The 18,106-nt window shown below is 28.3% G+C and overlaps 1 protein-coding gene across 1 annotated transcript; it reads right to left on the reverse strand.

Annotated features, from left to right (window-relative positions):
* Positions 1-4,753: 4,753 nt before the first annotated feature.
* On the reverse strand, positions 4,754-8,514 carry LOC100802882 (cytokinin hydroxylase). The gene is made up of 4 exons (XM_003535563.3): positions 8,161-8,514; positions 7,654-7,883; positions 6,543-7,163; positions 4,754-5,495 (listed from the first exon to the last, which is right to left on the reverse strand). The coding sequence occupies exons 1-4, from the start codon at positions 8,441-8,443 to the stop codon at positions 5,070-5,072; spliced, it is 1,560 nt and encodes a 519-aa protein (XP_003535611.1). The 5' UTR covers positions 8,444-8,514; the 3' UTR covers positions 4,754-5,069.
* Positions 8,515-18,106: the final 9,592 nt, after the last annotated feature.

The following is an 18,106-nucleotide window of genomic DNA, read 5'->3' on the forward strand; positions in this document are numbered from 1 at the left end:
TTGTACGATAACATTGTACAACTTTTTTTGTTACCATTATCAGAGAAATAAGAATAGTAACTAATAAGATAGATTATAAGACAAAAAATAAAGAAACAATTGATATTATAAAATATAATAGGAAGGTGATGTTATATGAATAATATTTATAATTCCAAAATTTATTAGTGATTTTTATTTGGTATGTTATGTTATGTTAATGTGGAGATTCAAATCCATGATTTTCTTATCAACTCAACTCTTATATTCCTCCTCCCAATCACCTTATGGCTTCCTAGTGATTTTTCATTTTATACCTAAATTAAACTGTGGACGTGCTTAGATTTGGTGTTTTTTTTTAAGATAATGCATTCACTCATTAGTTATTTAAGACGTGCTTAGATTTGATGTTATTTAAACTCTGTTTTTACACGAAAGATAAAAGTTGTTCTTGGAATGCATTATTCCTTTTAAAACGTGAATAACAAAGGTTCTTGGAAATATATTGAAAAAATGACGATTAAGATTAAAATAGTCTCTTGTTCGACTAATGTCAAGCAAGAATAAAAATAAAAACGAGTGATTATTAATTAATATTCATTTAATTTTTTATATCTTTTTTACCTCATTTATTTTTCATTTTTCTTAAAAGCAAAGCTCCTACTAAACTAATACATACAACCCATTAAATTTAAACTCTGGCTGGTAGCTACTAAATACTAACAAATACTAGTAAACAAGTAAAAATGAATATTGATCTACCTACATAATCTTTATTAGCTAGCCAATGAAACAGACCGTTCAACTTGGTTTAAGCTATATAAGTTGATTTTGCAATATCCATTATTCTTGGTGCCATTTTCTGTTATATATTTCATGTAGGTTAAAATTTTCTCCCAAACTCTTGTCTTCCCCTTTTTAACTTTTGTCTCTACTATCACCAAACCTGAGCAAGAACATAAAAGAACTCCGCGTAGTTCGAACAAATGCAAATTAGGATATTGAAGGATTTATGTTTTTGATACATAATTAAGATCTTGAAGGATGAGAAGGAGAAGTTCAATAGCATACACTCACTTTTTCTTTCATCTCATTTTTCATTCTATTTTATTTTTATCTCTATCTTTTTTTCTCTCTCATTATATAGGTGTAAGTTTTTCTCCCTCTTGTTTTCACCCCCATAAACCTAAAATAGGTGTAAGCTTATTATTTTCCATTCAACAACTCAGACGTGAAGCGAATCTAATAATTAACCGTTGTCAAAATGGTTATTGGAAATACTTGAGTGCCCCTTAGGCAAACTACATATTGAAGCTCCCGCGTCAATATTCATGTGTACCTGTCCTTTCTTTTCTTTTCATAAGACAAAAAAAGCTAGTGCACGTCAATTTTATCGAGCCTTTGAAAATGACATTTGGGTTTTCGTACGTTTGAGTATCCAATGTACAAAAACATAAATTAAACAGTATACGTTATTAGCGTATCAAAATTTGGTGTTCCCTTGCCATCCTCATTCCCATGTAGTTCTTTAATTATTCCTTTCTCTTCATTTTTCATGCTCCAAATAAATACACGTTGACAAGGACAAAACACACACCCACACACAGCATGGAGTTATTTTTCATTTTTTGTGTGTTGTGTGTGGATTGGATCAAGTTCCACTTAAGAATATGAGATTGACCAGTTCTACATATAGGTGATATGAGCTTTCAACACGGAAATCAGAAGACTTCATTTGGTCTTATTGATTATGCATGTGTGAATCTTGTTTTAAAATTTTGAGAACTCCTTTTCGTTTTATATATACTCTTTTTCTTCCGTGGGCGGGGCATAGTTTTTTTAAGAAAAATAAAGTTCCACATGTAATTATTGTTCACTTTTTAAAAGATATAAAGTTATTTATAGGTTCTCTCTAATATATAAATCTTTAGTTGATTCTGGACATCACAATATGGCATGGGTTTAATCTTTGCTGTTAATTAAATTCTTCTTTCATAATTGAGTTAAATTTCAGTTTGATATAAAATGAGATATCCATAGTTCAAAGTCAAAACAGTTTAAAAGAAAAATGCTATAATTAAATATAAAATCACTTTTAAACCTCCACTTAAAACGATAACAAGCTTCTTTTTTCCTTTTTCTATAGCTTTCTGCCTGATAAAAAAAAAACGATAACAAGCTAAATCCTAAAAGTAAGAGTGGGAAGAGTCTATATTCAGACAATTGAAATTAGGTCAGCAAGGATGGGCATTTAACTAACCACACAGTTTATTCGAAACAAGAAAATAAGAAGTGTGAAGCATAAAACGGTGAGAAACTGCTTATAAGATATAGTTGTCCTTTGAAGAACAACTGTGCCTTTAACGGCAGAGAATGGCTTAGTTCTTTTAGTTAATTTTCTAGCACTTTAGGTTTATCTTTAACAGGATGTTTTATGAGTTGTTTAAAATCAAGTAATATTAATTAATAAGTTTTTATTATTGGAGTAAATGATTTTGCTACTTATATAAATAATTGTTGCTTCATTCTTACCAGTTGAAAAATTATTTTTTAATTATAAAATTTAATATGGTTCAAGTTAAACATTTACTCCAGTAATTTTAGCATTAGAATAAATTTTTGTATAAAATTTTTTAATCTATGGGATATTATAAGATTAACAAATTTAAGATAAATAACTCATTTAAATAATTATACATTATAAATGTTCTCCAAAAAAAGTTATTCAAAGATCCAAAGAAATTAAAGGAGAATAGTATAAAGTCTCTATTATCAGCAAAAATGACAACTAGGCTCAAATTTAATAGATAATGATCATAAAATTGACCTACAATGTGACAATGTGTTAAGTTTTTATCCATCAAAATAGATATAGATCCGTCCATTAGTCAACTAAAAAAAATTTCTGGTATAGATACTAATCTACCCCTTAACTGTACGTGCATGGATATATATATATATATATATATATATATAGAGAGAGAGAGAGAGAGAGAGAGAGAGAGAGAGAGATGGTTATTTATCTATTTATATTCTATAACTAAAATTTGAAATAACCTTTGTTTTACTAGTTTATATAAGATACGGTACATTAAAATATTTTGCTTAAATAAAGTATTGATGTCGAATCTGATATATATATATATATATATATATATATATATATATATATATATTAAATATGAATACTAAATAAAAGTTATTGTAGGATTGATGAATTTGGACATAGTCTTTTAATTTAATGAATATTATAAAGATGTATATATTAGCACCGACCAAATTGTTTCATTAGTTTTCACACATTTCCAAGCCTAATTTAATTTGCAACTATTATTTTAATTTCTGATAATGTGTGTTGAGAAGGCAACTTTAATTTGGTGATTATGATGGATATATAAAATTTTAATAGAAGGTTCTCATTCAATATTAAATTATTAATAATGAGTGTGTGTGTGTTTGTGAGTGAGAGAAAGAGACAGGAGGTGGGAGGGAACTATATCCCCTTAATTATTTTGATACATGAATTATAGCCTAAAATAAGAGCCTCTACTTTTTTATTCAGAAAAAGTTATATAGGCATAGCATTGCAGATCAGGCGCCTTTATCGGTTTGTCGTGATGATAGATTCGACTCGACGTGCCACTGAAAAAATATGCATTGGTGGTTACGTAACACATGTCAATTTCATATCATTGCAACTCCTCATGATTGTTATATCACCAACTATATCAAAAATAAATTGCGAATATATCCCTTCTTTAAATATATAATTTGTGATTTAATCTTTACTATGTATGTTAAAATGGATAGTCTAGATTTATTTTTCTTATATATCAATTTTTTTTATTATATACTTATAATTTTTCAATTTTGATAAAATTTTATGCAGTAAATCAAGATAAAATTTGATACAACTAATCAAGATAATTTATAATTATAATTTAATGATTTAATCGATAAAAAATATATTTTTTATAAAATTATTAAAGATGGATTTTTTTTTGTGTAACATGTATATAATGGTTATTTTGATTTCTCTCTATAATATTAACATATACAATGTTTTAAAATTAAATAATTGATAATATATTTCGTATTGTACATGATTTTTTTATATACACATATTTTAAAATAAATAATAAATAATATTTCACTTTTGTCGTTAAAAATATATATTATTTCTCAATTAAACCAATGATGCATGGATAAATAACAAAAAGTGAAGTTTGATTTGTTTTGAATATTATTATTATCATTAAGATTGGGCTGAGTCAATTGAGAATTATTATTCCAATCATTAGTTTGAAAGTGAAACATTTGCCAAACCAATTAGAAATGAATAATAACTAGTTGAAGTTAGATAATTAAAAATAACTGCGAGAATTAAATCAGTTTGAATTCTAAATTTCTTTAAAACGTTATATTTAAAAATAGCTGTTTAATTACATTTTTTATTTTTAACTTTTAATATTTAATGAATTTTATCTCTAACAAATTATTTAATGTATTTTACCTTCAATTTTTAAAAGCCTACAAATTGTTTTTTTGTCATCGGTCAACGTTATTTGACTAACAATGCTAACACTTTCCTATGATTTTTAACTACCATTAAACGCAGTATTTAAAATAAGTGTTTTTATCTGGTAAGATATATAATTTACATTTTTCTTACTGCAAGAATTAGAAACTATTTCACGTGCTTAATTATATATAGTTTTACCTTTATTTTATTCATCCCTCCCCTGTACCCTTTTCCTTTACATGTAAAGCTTGATAAATGTACGGATCGATATTTTATCATCATGGCTAGGTTCTCATATACACAGATATACATAGACAAATCACAAGCGCATAGGATCAATTATATATAGATATATCTTATTAAAGATATTTCCATCATGTACAATCCAACAAAACAAAGGCATCAATTGTCCACAAGTTTGGATCATCAAGAACCAACAGAAGTGCCCAGTTTCGGAATTAATGCCGATTCTTGTGAATTAACTACAATTATTCCACGATTGGGCGAGCTTGACTAAGAGAAAGTCTACATATATCTACTTTGTAAAATTGAGTTGAGTGTCTAAACTCTAAAGGGGCTGAACTATGAGTGGAAGTCCATGACTTGGCCTTAGGGAGAGCATAATAGAAGGTGAATGATTGTAACCTGGTGAAAGCTTAAAAGTAAACCTAGAGAGAAGTAGGGTTAACACAATCTTGTACTCCATAAAGGTCAAATTCCTTCCTACACACATTCTCCCTCCAAATCCAAAAGGCAAGTACCCCATCTTGTGGCTGCACCCACCATTCACATCATCCATGAACCTCTCTGGTCTGAACTCATTTGCATCGTTTCCCCATACTTCGGGGTCATGGTGCATAGCTACCACATCGATCCACAAGTTGGTCCCATTAGGCACTGTTATATCATCAACTTTAATGTCTTCTCTTGCTTGCCTCTGAACATTTGGTGCTGGTGGGTATAGTCTTAGAACTTCATTCATGACCCATTTCATCTGCAAGTGTGGTCAAGACATTTATTTACGTGTCAGATCATAATTTAATTTAGGGAGAAACATCAACTCATGCATTAAAATAAATTGAACAAAAAAAAGTCATTTCAATTAATCCTAGTAAAATAAAAAACGTGTACATTTTCTACCTTTTTTTTGTTAAATTTTGTCGTCTGCATAAATATTGTGGTTCTGTGGATATTAATGAGCATGTGCTGATTTTAATTAATTATGTATAACTTATAAGGAAAAGCAAGGGAGAGAGAACCCTACATATATCTAAAGTCAATGGTGTAATCAAGTGCCAATTATAAAGATAGGCCACGTCAGGGTAGGTAAAGCTGACGCTTTATTTGTAAACTAAAATAAAGTTAGAAAAGAAAATGACATTTTTTTGTTCTATGAAATTAAGTCGTGTTTTGTGGGTATCTCATGCGTAGTGGGATTAGCCCCAGGGCATAGGGAGGTACGCATGTTGCCTGGCACATGTAGCCGTTTTCTTACTTTCTAGCACCCCCGTGTATCCAACAAAAGAAAAAAAATATAAAAAATAAATACATGTTTGATGTTTCAGCTGCCTGCACGAGCTTTAATTTAATTATATATTGTTTATAATATTTTTATATCTTTCAATATCACTTGAATGATCTCGTCTAACATTTTTTCCAAGTCTCTTATCATATAAATACAATTTCTTCTTTTATAAAAAAAGAATTGCATATTGTTTATACCATATATGAAATTAAGAAATTAATCGTAATATAAGATGAAAATAATTAGGGGCCATATTTTGATTCAACCCTACCACAGATAAATAGTTAAAATGGCCATGGAATAATCTTACAATATTTTAATTTTTATCAATTAAATAAAAAATTGTATTTAAACCAGCATATTGTATATAGTGAACTTCATCAATAAAAAGGCCACACGTATTTTATTTATTTATTTTTATTATCGTTTTCTATGGATAACTTCATTAGATGATACTATAATTAACATTACTGTAGCATATTATATAATTTATATATGTGTCAACAATTAACTTACCTTTTTTAAACCAGCAAGTATGGAAATATCAAGTTCTTCGGTGTTCTCCACCACTTGTCTTATCTCATCTCTCAACTGGTTTTGCCAATCTTCATGCATGGCTAGAAGCAACAAAGTCCATGTGATGGCAAGTGCTGTGGTTTCATGGCCCCCAAAGAAGAAGGTTTTGCATTCATCAACCACTTCTTGCGTTGATAATGTCTTCCCTGACCGGCCATCAACCTGATTATTATTTTCTTGAAGCAATAAACCTAACAAATCTTGTTGAGAATTTTTCTTCGGTGAATTCTTCCGAGTTTCTATGATGGACAACAAGAGCTCATTGATTTCTTTCCCAAGTTTCTTGGCCTCTAAGGTTTTCTTGACATTGAAATATTTTCCAAAGGGAACACCTACATAACGATTAGTCTTAAAGAGAGTCATTTGCAAGGCACGTAATTTGTCGAAAACATCTCTTGCATTGTCATCTTTCATGCCAAAACTTGTTCTTGCTATGATCTCTCCAGCGGTTGCTATAATCTCTCTTTCGATGTCGATTTCGGAGTTGCCAATTGAGTTTATTTGGCTAAACCATCTTTCTATCATTTGATTCGTGGAATCAACCATCATGTTTGCCATGTCCTGTAGATAAATGCAACCAACTAATAATCAGAATATATGCTTATGGCCAAAGCATACATCAATATTTTGACATCAAGAAAAGAAAATAGAATATTAATTAAATTTGTATGGTGAGCCATGCATTATAATTTCGTGGTAGTTTCCTGTAATATAATTGGTTATATATATATATATATATATATATATATATATATATATATTATGTTGTGTTCATGGAGTTAGTAGAAAGTTAAACGTTTAAAGTGATTCGAATTCCTCTTTTTTACCTAACACGTGAAAAACATATTAACTGTATGTAGCAAAAGTGTAAAACAATAGGAAATGGTCCACAAGATATATTTTCCTTTATACAATTACGTGAGCACTCTTCAAATTACGACATGATGCTCCACATGGATAATTCGAAGCCATTCAAAATTTCATGGTTGAGGTTTTAGGTTTATGAGGTACAAATGAAACTTAAGAGAAAAGGGAGTGAGGGATATTATACCTTCAAGTTAATTGGATTGAACGCTGGGGCAACAATGTGCCTGTGACGAACCCAATCGTTACCCTCAACCATAACCAAACCACTCCCAAACATGGGGTCTCTGTCAGTTCTAAACACACTTGGTTTTCCCCATTTCTTAGCCATTACCACTGTGGACATTTTCTTCAAGAACTCTGGCTCAGCAACGTACAGAAATGGCTCCGTCCCCAACCAGTACACGAAAACCTTACCTACATAAATATAAAGTAAAAAATGCATCTTTAACATAAACAAGCTCCATGCATATATATATCTTCAGTCCTTCATGAATCATGACCAATTGAGTTATTATGTTGTGTATCATATACATGGATATGTTAAGTTTAGTAGAAACAATTAGTCTCTATGACTAATTAAGGTTAGAATTTTTTACTGATAGAGCTGTTTAAGTTTAATATTTGACGAAAGTGTTTCGAACAGGATCTTCGAGAAAAAAAAATGCATGGATATATGACATAGGAGGCTTACCATGTGATTTCTGCCAGCTAGAGAAGTAGGGGAAAACATAAGAGTGTATATCATGTGTTAGATTTGAGGATACAGCATAAGATTGAATGTTATTCTTTCTTTTCATCTCTTTAATGTTTCCAAGGGGAAAAGTTGGGATTGGCCCTCCCAAACCACATTTCTTAAGCTTCTTAAGTGTTTGGTTAGGGAAAACCCACCAAGAAAATGTTAATATCAAAAGCAAGAAGAGGCAAAGTGCTGCCAAGAAGGCAACAAGAACCCCAGTTAGCCCTAGAAACTCCATCTCTCTCTCTCTCTCTCTCTCTCTCTCTCTCTATGTATCTCTATATGTATAGCTTTCTCTATATCGATCAGTCTCACGGTTCAATATAGGATTTGGTTGTGTTGTTGGAAGCAAAATGCTGAATTGATATTTATAGATGGCACTTGAGTAGTGAAATCCATGGTTTTGACTATGTAAACGATCGAGTCGGATATTTATTTATCATTATTCATTACTACTATATTTTTGTGACCCTTTGAACCTTTTGACCCTTTCATTATATTTGAACATTTTCTTTCCTTTTCGGTCCAACTTTCGTTTTCGTGTCAAATGTATTGGTCGCATTTTTGTTTTTGAAAATTTACGGCTGGAGCTGGACGACTGGACCAAAGAGCTTTAATTAGTTTATTGGTGGCAATTTGCGATTGGGGTGAAAAGAAAAGGGTGAGGGGAAAAAAAATCTACCACTACGGTTGACCATTATGCTTTTTTATTTTCCAAATGCAACATACGCGAGATATATATGTGAAACAATATATCAGTCCTTATAAAATTACAAATGTCAGTCATTTGAATCTTTATTATGTGATTGAGAAATAATTTGTGAACATCTTTCAATTATACAGGAGTTTGATTTCATGTCATGTGTATGAAAAAAAATTGTTAAAAAAAACAATTAACCTTGATAATTTTCTCGTTTTAACTAGAAACTCATGGCTCAATTATATAATTTTATCATACATATATTTCTCTCTCTAAATTTCAAGTAACCTAATAAAAAAAAATCAAGGAGCATATGGACGTTTACCCATCACTTTCCTTTGTGATTTCAAGAATTAAAATGACTGTATATTATTCATTTATTTGATAATCTAAAAAACTAAAATAAATGTTATTTAGTAGTTTTAAGAGTTAAAAGTATATATTGTAATTTTAGGAATTAAATTAACTTAGATTTATAATTCACGACTAATATTACTTTTAAAAAAATCGTTATGTTTGCCTCAAAATGAAATAATTAAGAAAGAAAAAAACTTGTGTACTTCGTGCACTGGGAACACGAAGTCTACGCGCATGCACGAGGGACACCACGCCTAATTTTTACTTGAAGAGATCGATACACGAGCTTGTACAATAATGGGGAAAGAAAAAGGTCGTGATATTTAATTTTAATTACCGTATTTGTTTTATAATACTAACTTTTAAAATTTTAAAAAAGATGAATAAATACTATATTTTTCTGAGAGAAATGCTGTAGCATCTAAGTGATCATTTCACTTTAAGAGTAGGGCAAAAATATAAATTTTACACTGCACGAGCTTGTATTGTTATATAGATAAAAATTACAGATGAAACGATCGATGTCATATATATAAAAAAATTAAACAATTTAACTATATTAACCTTGGAAAAAAAAAACATTCAGGTTCTATATCCTTGTCAGGTTACAATCAGGACTATATGCAAGGTTATTTGCCAAATAATTATTCTTTTTTGGAGTGGTGCTGCAATCCAATATGTAATGATGTGGTGCTTAAGAGGTTAATTATTTGTTATAGCCTTGTAGGAAAGAACATATAGGCCTTTGACAGGAGCTGTTTATAAGGTTTATATCCTTGTCGCATGTTTTCCACACATGGTTTGATTTTGTTTTATATAAGAGAATAGGTTAGATTGAATATGTGAAGCCCCTACCCCTCACATGTAGGTACTAATAATAAAAGAAGTAAGAAATTAAAATTAATTAAAAGTTTTTAAAACACATTTAAGCAAAGTCTTTCAAAAGGATAAAAGATTTATATTCACTTTTCTAATATCATAATAAAACTTGTCCAAATAAATAATAAATAATTTCAGTTCAAAACAAGATCATCCAAGACTTTATGCAATTAATATAAAAACTTATATCTCAATGTCACATCTTATCAAAACATTGTATTTTTGTGTCCTCTAACATGAGATTCTTCATAGTCATCCACCTAATCATCTGTTCCAACGAATACAAAGTTTGAGATCATCACAAGATCCAAACACAAATAACATATGAGGAGTGAGTTATCGCATTCCTAAATGCAATGTGGTACCATGTCAGGTCAATCTTATTAAATAAAATCATAGGGAGACCAGTCAGGGTCACGCTGTTTTGCGAGAATGCTTCAACCATATGGGATCAACATAAGCTTAAAAGAGCACTCAAACCGGGTGTATTTATCCTCAAGGCCTACACTCCGAAGAGTCCGTCAGGACCTCTCCCTCCTGATTCAGGTTTAACACAGAAAATATTTTAGCACACAAACTCTATCTATGAACTATACAAAACACACGACTCCTCAATTGTTCTAAAAAAAGTTTTATCTCGTCGCACTTGTGATTAAATTCGTCGGGTCCCCACAACGGTTCCCATCACAATACTTGTCGTGCATTAACTTGTCACCCTTAAAGGATTTTATAGTCGTGCGATTGTACAATTCATAGTTTATAACTCAATTCACACAACATCTCAATGCACATATATATTACAAGTCAATACATACTCAATTTATCGCATACACTCGGTCTCAATCACAATGGTATAATCTCAATTTAACATGTTATTACACCTCATGAATCATATACACTTTACCTATGAACTATGCAATACATACGACTCTTCAATTGTTTTCAAAATAATTTTATCTCGTCACGTTTGTGATTAAACTCGTTAGGTCCGCACAGTGAATCCCATCATAATACTCGTCGCGCAAAAATTCGTCGCCCTTAAAGGGTCTTACAATTGTGTGATTGTAGAGTTCATAACTTACAACTCAATACACACATCTCAATACACATGTATTTCACCATTCATCACAGGTTCAATTTATCACATACTCACAATTTGAATCACCATTTTATAATCTCAATATAACAATTTATACAAAAAGTTTATCACAACATGGGGAGTAAAACCTCAAATAATTTCACACAATTATATCAAAATCAATTAATCAAAATCATAGGTATAAAAAACGAAAACCCAAGAGCACTCTATTTTATCAACCAATTTGCATCAAGACATCAATATTGTATTTATAATCATAAAGGAAAAATTACAATTTAATAAACATCCCAAAATAAACCCAATTTAATTCTCTAAGGATCCATACACATGTTCATTCTAACTCCAATTGTGATAAACTTATCCCTTACCTCTAAGCGAGCTCACATGTGTATTATGACAGCAATAGCATAATCTCTAGTGATTACCTGAGATTCCTCAAGTTTTTTCTCTGACTGTTCCACTAAGGTTTCCAAACGTTAGAGAGAAGGAGAAGGGATTGAAGCTTCCATTCCACTGTTTACATGTGATGGATATTTCTCCCTCCATATACATTATTTTGCAAATCTCAACGGTGAAGATGTGCATAAATGAATCTTGAACCACATATCAAAATTTCACAATAATCCAACGGTTAACGAATCCAGGATCGTATTTTTACTGAGACAGTTTTGAATTTTTACTAGAAAAGAAAAAGCTACGATGTAAAGGGTATTTTTCTCATCATTTTTCTGCTGGATCGTCATTTTTCTAGGATAGGTTTGGTGCCGAAAAAGAGAGAGTTTTGGGAGGAGGAAAAGGGAAAACGAAAGTGAGAGGAAGAGGAGATGTAGAAGCTATCGCCAGTCTCAAAAACTAACCAAACATGTTTCTATTTATAGTTAGGGTACTCACAACTTATTATTTACTCTATTTATTTATTTTTATTATTTTATAAAAAAACTCTATTTTATTTCCTATCAAATGAATAAATCAAACATTTTATTTTATTTTTCTTCAAACCATTATTTTAATATAATTATTTCTTTTTATTTATTAATTATAAAAACCTCGTCATTTTCTAAAATTTTATTTTTTTTAACTAAAAAAATCTTTTTATTTTATTTATAAAAAATGGAATGTTACATAGTATGCTAACTTGTAGGTGTGATCATATACTAGCACTAGGGTATTGGATCTCATCAAAATTTAATAGTTAAGTATATTTGGATAAGAAATACATGATTTTGCGAGAAGTTATCGTATTGCTCCTCTTTTAAGCTGGTAAAAAATGGTAAATCAAATAAATAAATATAAAAGAATAAACTTAAGATTAAATTTGTAATCACAAGATACGTATCTAACTAGGAAACATTTCATTAGATTGCTATCCAAGCAACAATGCACTATGGTAAGTAAATAGTAGGTTATGTTTGAAAAGTATTTTTGAGAATTTAAAAGTACAATTATGAGTTCTGATACACACATGAAAAAGGAAAAAATATTTTTTTTAAGAGTTAAAATTAAATACTCTTTAATTCTTCCAACTTTAATTCAAACATACACTTAATTTTTGAAAATATATGGTGACAAAAAATTCTTAAAAATAATATTAAATTGAATGAATGAAAATTAAAAAAAATATTAAATATAAGATTGTCAGTGCATTTGAGAAAAAGTTAAAACCTAACATGCAAAACAAAGTCTGACAAAATTAACATATAGTGGTATCATATATTAAGAATGAAGAAAATTAAAGAATAAAGATTCTAATTATTAAAAAAAACTTATTTAAAAAAAAGGCTAATCAAACGAAATATGATAATCAAGTTAAAAAAAAGACAAGAAAATTAAGAATATTTTATAGTAAAACATTAACAACTATTTTTCTCTTTCTTCTAAATATCTTTTACAGCAATGAATCCATTATTCCCATTATATATATAACCTTCTAATATTCTCATCCTTTTAAAATTATCACCACTACATCAACCAAGTTTTACCAAGTTTTGTGTCTAATAAAAGTAGTTAATGTCTCAAATCATAACAAATTGAGATTTGAATCTCTAAAGGCATTTCACACTTGATATCTAACTTTTTTTTCTCAAACGATATTAGTTCGAAAGAAAATAAGGAAAAAACAATTATCACCATTATTTAGAAAGTATCACTAATAAGAACTTTAAATCATTATTATAAAAATTAATAAATTTATCCTACATTGAAAATTTATAATTAAAGAATAATATAAAAATTCTTTATGTTAGTTTCATAAACTATTTATATATACTCTTATTAAATATAGATATAGTATAGGATGTCGAACTAATATATATTTAAACTGTGCAAATTTCGTCTCCCACTCTCCCGACAATTGGACAAAGACAACAAGAGACGAGAACAACTAATTAATACTCTCAGGCATGCATACAACACTCCTATGTTGGAGCATTAGTAACTTAAATAATATTGGATTGCCTTTTACAACTATCCACACCCTCCATTCATTGTTTCCTTGGATTGGAACTTAGTGTTCAAATTCCACTTATAGCTAGGGAGAAGAGGAGCAATTAACACCATCACAATCATGGTTTTGGTTAATCTATGTACTACCCCCTGCAAAATTACTTAATTGAATAAATTCAGGAATGATTTAAATTATTAAAATTTCAAAATAAAATAAAATAATATGAACAAATTTTTATTTTACCGATTTTTTTTTTACATTTTATACATTATCCAATAAATATTTTTTTAAAATAATTATTATTTATATATTTGTCATTACTATTTAATTAAGAGTACTCTCTTTTCACACTCATTTTTTTTTCAAATGATAGATATTTTTTCACTGAAAATAATTTTACTCCAGTCAAATAAGACAATTATGGAAAAAAATTATTTTTAAGTATTTAACAGCACAGCTACACACCTAAACTAAAACTCAAATTTTCAATAATTTATTAAACTCCAGAAATCTCATATTAATTAATTCACACTCAATAATTTTGAGTCTCTTTATAGTTTACATTTTTTATAGATCTGTCTTTTTTTCATCACATGTCCAATATCAAGACTTGACTTTGTAATTTTCTGTTTTTCATCATATGTCAAATGAAGACTTTGTAATTTAACTACCATTTACCTTAGCATATTGGGATATAAAACCCCAATTGATCGTGTGTTCACACTCATCATCCGTCAATTAATAAACTAATTAGTAGAATGTTAATTATATGATAATATTTCATTGAAAGTAAGTTGATAAGAGTAGAAACACACATTATAAGAAAAACATAGAAATGAGTCATGACACCGCAATATATATAGTTTTTCTTTGAAGTTTTAACTATTCCGGTTCGTTGGAATTGAATCACTCTACCTACCTACAAATAGGCAGTGTTGATCAGGCGTTTATAGTTATACAGAAGAATTTCATAATGTGGTCGGCCAGTGACCTATTTTACCGGAGTGGGACGAAACGATTTTAATGGGAGAGCTGGTTCTGAAGATCATTGCCTATATTTCAAAACATTACAAACGTGCATATATATCTTCTGCTTCTTCACACGTTATGCTAGACAAAATCAAAAGGTGCTTATTAGTTATTTTTAATATTTGTGTCCCTCGGCATTCAGCAATGCTTAATTTCATTTTGTTTCCCTGACATTAGTCGTTAATTGTACTTATAGATTTTATTCAATGTATGTAAAGGGAGACACATCATACACAATTTTTTGGTAAAATATTCACAGCATAAAATCAACGTGTTAAATTTTACTCATAGTTTTTCTAATGTTCTCTTAGTATCTTTCAAAAGAGAAATTAATTTGCATCACTTTTTGTACATAAATTAATTTGTATTTTGTGTTTATTGAAGACGTACACCTACTAGTTTAGCTGGTAATATCTATGGTATGTGAAAGTAAGTTTTTTTTTTTTACTTAGAGCACATATATGTTATCGCAAGAGACAATTTTGTTCAAGCAAAAACATTAACAACATAATAGAATTTTGTTCAAGCACATATATAATATTCTATTGATTTTTTTTCCAGAAAACAAATCAAACATATATTGCTTAAATCAACCAATTAATGATAATATAAAAGTTTAATATTAAATCGTATTTTTTAATAAACATTAAAAGGTAAATATAAAGTTCAGATAGCCAGCCATCTACTCTCGCAATATAAAGTTGTATTGTACATATAAATAAAATATAGTATTATCAATTTCTAAATCATATAAATCGACACCTAAAAACAAATATAACTGTGTAATATTAACTTGATTCAATTTAAAAAGGAAAATAAAAATCAAGTCAAATTAATTTCATTTCATTTTAAAAAAAAATTAATCTACATCAACAGATTTACTAGTTCCATAAAAAAAATAGATTTACTAGTTAAATGTCACTCCCAATCTCAATCTCTCTTTTAGAACGACAACTTAAATTAAATATGTAATACAAATTGTTAAAGACACAACTCATTTATGGATTAATTTATTTTACTGTTTAGAACAATAATATGATATATCAAAACTCTCTCAGCAGCCTGTTTTGAAATGAGAACTCCAACTGGTTAATGGTTTAGAACAAGTTTACGCTGTCTAATCATAAATCATTGTTTGATTTATTTTAAGACAATTATTTTAAAAATTAACAATTTATTATATATGATAAGTTGTGATTGAATGACCGTGTAAAAAATTTTACCTACCAATGCATAACTTTTTTCTCTTATTTTAATACTTATAAATATATCACTCTATTTTTATTTTTAAAGATTCATTAAAAAAATCTTTAAAACAATATGCTGGTGTTCTTATTTTTTCTGTGTAACATTTTAAAAATAAAATTAGCATTAGACAATATTTTATAATTTTATTAATAAATAAAAATTAAAATAATGAAATGAAGCATGCTCTAAAACTCTAATATATATTATTTAATTTGTAGTTGATCACTGTTGATCGTGTTGATTAAAATAATTGTTATGCAAAAAACCCTTTTAATTAAACAAAAGCTTTCCTTGCTAAGTGCGCCAACTTTTTCCAATGGATCTTTGTTTTAACTTGTATAGATTAGCTCGTGCTTTTCATGATTCAAATACCGTAATTGTTATGAATATGAGGGAAAAAAACCATAAATTTAAATTATCGTATTGAAAGAAATAATTTTAATTAGCTTTAATAATATTAAGGATTTATTATCGTTTAGTCTCTAATTTTTTTTTTAAAAAAATTCAGTCATTAAATTTTTCTTGGACTAGTTAACAAAAAAATAAAAAATTAAAAAAATTAAAATTAAAATTCTAAAATATTTAGAAACTAAAAAAATAATAAACCCTTATATTGGACATGTGCTGATTAGGTGAACTACTAAATCTTCAAGGGTGCGTGATGTGTAAAATATGTTCTTGCAATTGCAAGTATATTTTATGTAATAGCAATAATGGATTCGAAAATTCATATCTTAAAAATAAGTTGTCTTATCAAATAATTTAAATCACGTAAACTAAATAATTTTAGATTTTTATCTTGAGTTAAAGATATTATTTGTTTTTACATTCAAAAAATAAAATTAAAGACAGATAACAATTTCAAAAAAGAAATATGTATGAATAAAAATGACTCGAATTATGATTTTACATGTACCGATTTTCCCTAATCTCTATTTTAATTAAGAACTCTCAGTTATCAATTATTTGTCTAATACCTCTTATTTTAATTATCAATCTACGGTCAAGGTTTAATAATACTCTTTCCCCTAAATCAATTATGCATTAGTCATTTGAAATTTAATTTAGGATTAAGGATGAATAACAAAGAAGTTTGTAAAAAGGAGATTTATGTTGCCAATTTGGTTATGTAAGCTTTATGAACCCTATCATTTTATGTGAGTTAATTAGGAGAAGATTGTTACAAAAACACAATTAACTAATAATCAAAGTGATTAATTTCAATATAAAAGTGAAAGCGATAGAAAGATGCAATTAATTAAATAACATTGAAGAACTTTATTTAAAAAAAAGAACAAAAGTACATGGATACAATTACATCACAATACAAGTTCTAAGGGCTTTAGCCAACCATGATTATAGAATAACTGAACAACATGCAATATTGCATTAGAAATAAAAGAGATTGAAAACCTTACATATTAGGATTCTAATTGTTCCCGGTTCTCCCCTCAAAAGATCTTGTTGTTTGTAAAATGTATGACAAATTTCGAATTCCCCAAGTATAGACTCTATCTTCTTATTTATAAACTCCTAAAGATAATTATTTTAATTATGCACGTGCGCACACACACACACACTATATATATATATATATATATATATATATATATATATATATATATATATATATATATATATATATAAAGATAAATATTTTAATTAGATGCACTATAAATAAATATTCTAAGTAAATCCCTAAAGATAATTATTTTAGTTAGATGCCTAAAGACATTTTCCTTAATTAAGCTCATTATAGTCATGGTGATATCCAATTATCGGAATCAGCTTGAGATGTTGTGAACTAATGAGAACTCTTATGATTGACCATGATTTTCTTGATTGACCATGACTATTATCAATGTATCATCACGATTATTAAGTAAAAATAATATCAAATCTTTATAAAATTATACATTTTTTAACTTTTTTACTTGACTGAACAATTATAATTCTGTGAAATAAAAATTAATGTCCAAATATAAATTTTACTAAAAATATATGAAATAATATAAAAATTGACATAAAATATCACTTAAATTATAATTTATCAGTATGTCTCTCATGGTGTCTTTCTTTAGCAGTGTTTAAGAATAATAAACCCTTATATTATTAATAAGATCATTCTTTTTGTGGTTCTTTCAAT

The sequence above is a fragment of the Glycine max genome, chromosome 10 (genome assembly GCF_000004515.6).
Source record: "Glycine max cultivar Williams 82 chromosome 10, Glycine_max_v4.0, whole genome shotgun sequence".
Lineage (NCBI taxonomy): Eukaryota > Viridiplantae > Streptophyta > Magnoliopsida > Fabales > Fabaceae > Glycine > Glycine max.

Bases quoted from the DNA above. Each gene is read 5' to 3' on its own strand.
- LOC100802882 (XM_003535563.3), bottom strand. From the start codon at position 8,443: ATGGAGTTTCTAGGGCTAACTGGGGTTCTTGTTGCCTTCTTGGCAGCA. The intron at 7,884-8,160 runs GTAAGCCTCCTA...ATATTTATGTAG, and splicing joins TAGCTGGCAGAAATCACATG to GTAAGGTTTTCGTGTACTGG. The intron at 5,496-6,542 runs GTAAGTTAATTG...CCACACTTGCAG, and splicing joins TACTTGCTGGTTTAAAAAAG to ATGAAATGGGTCATGAATGA.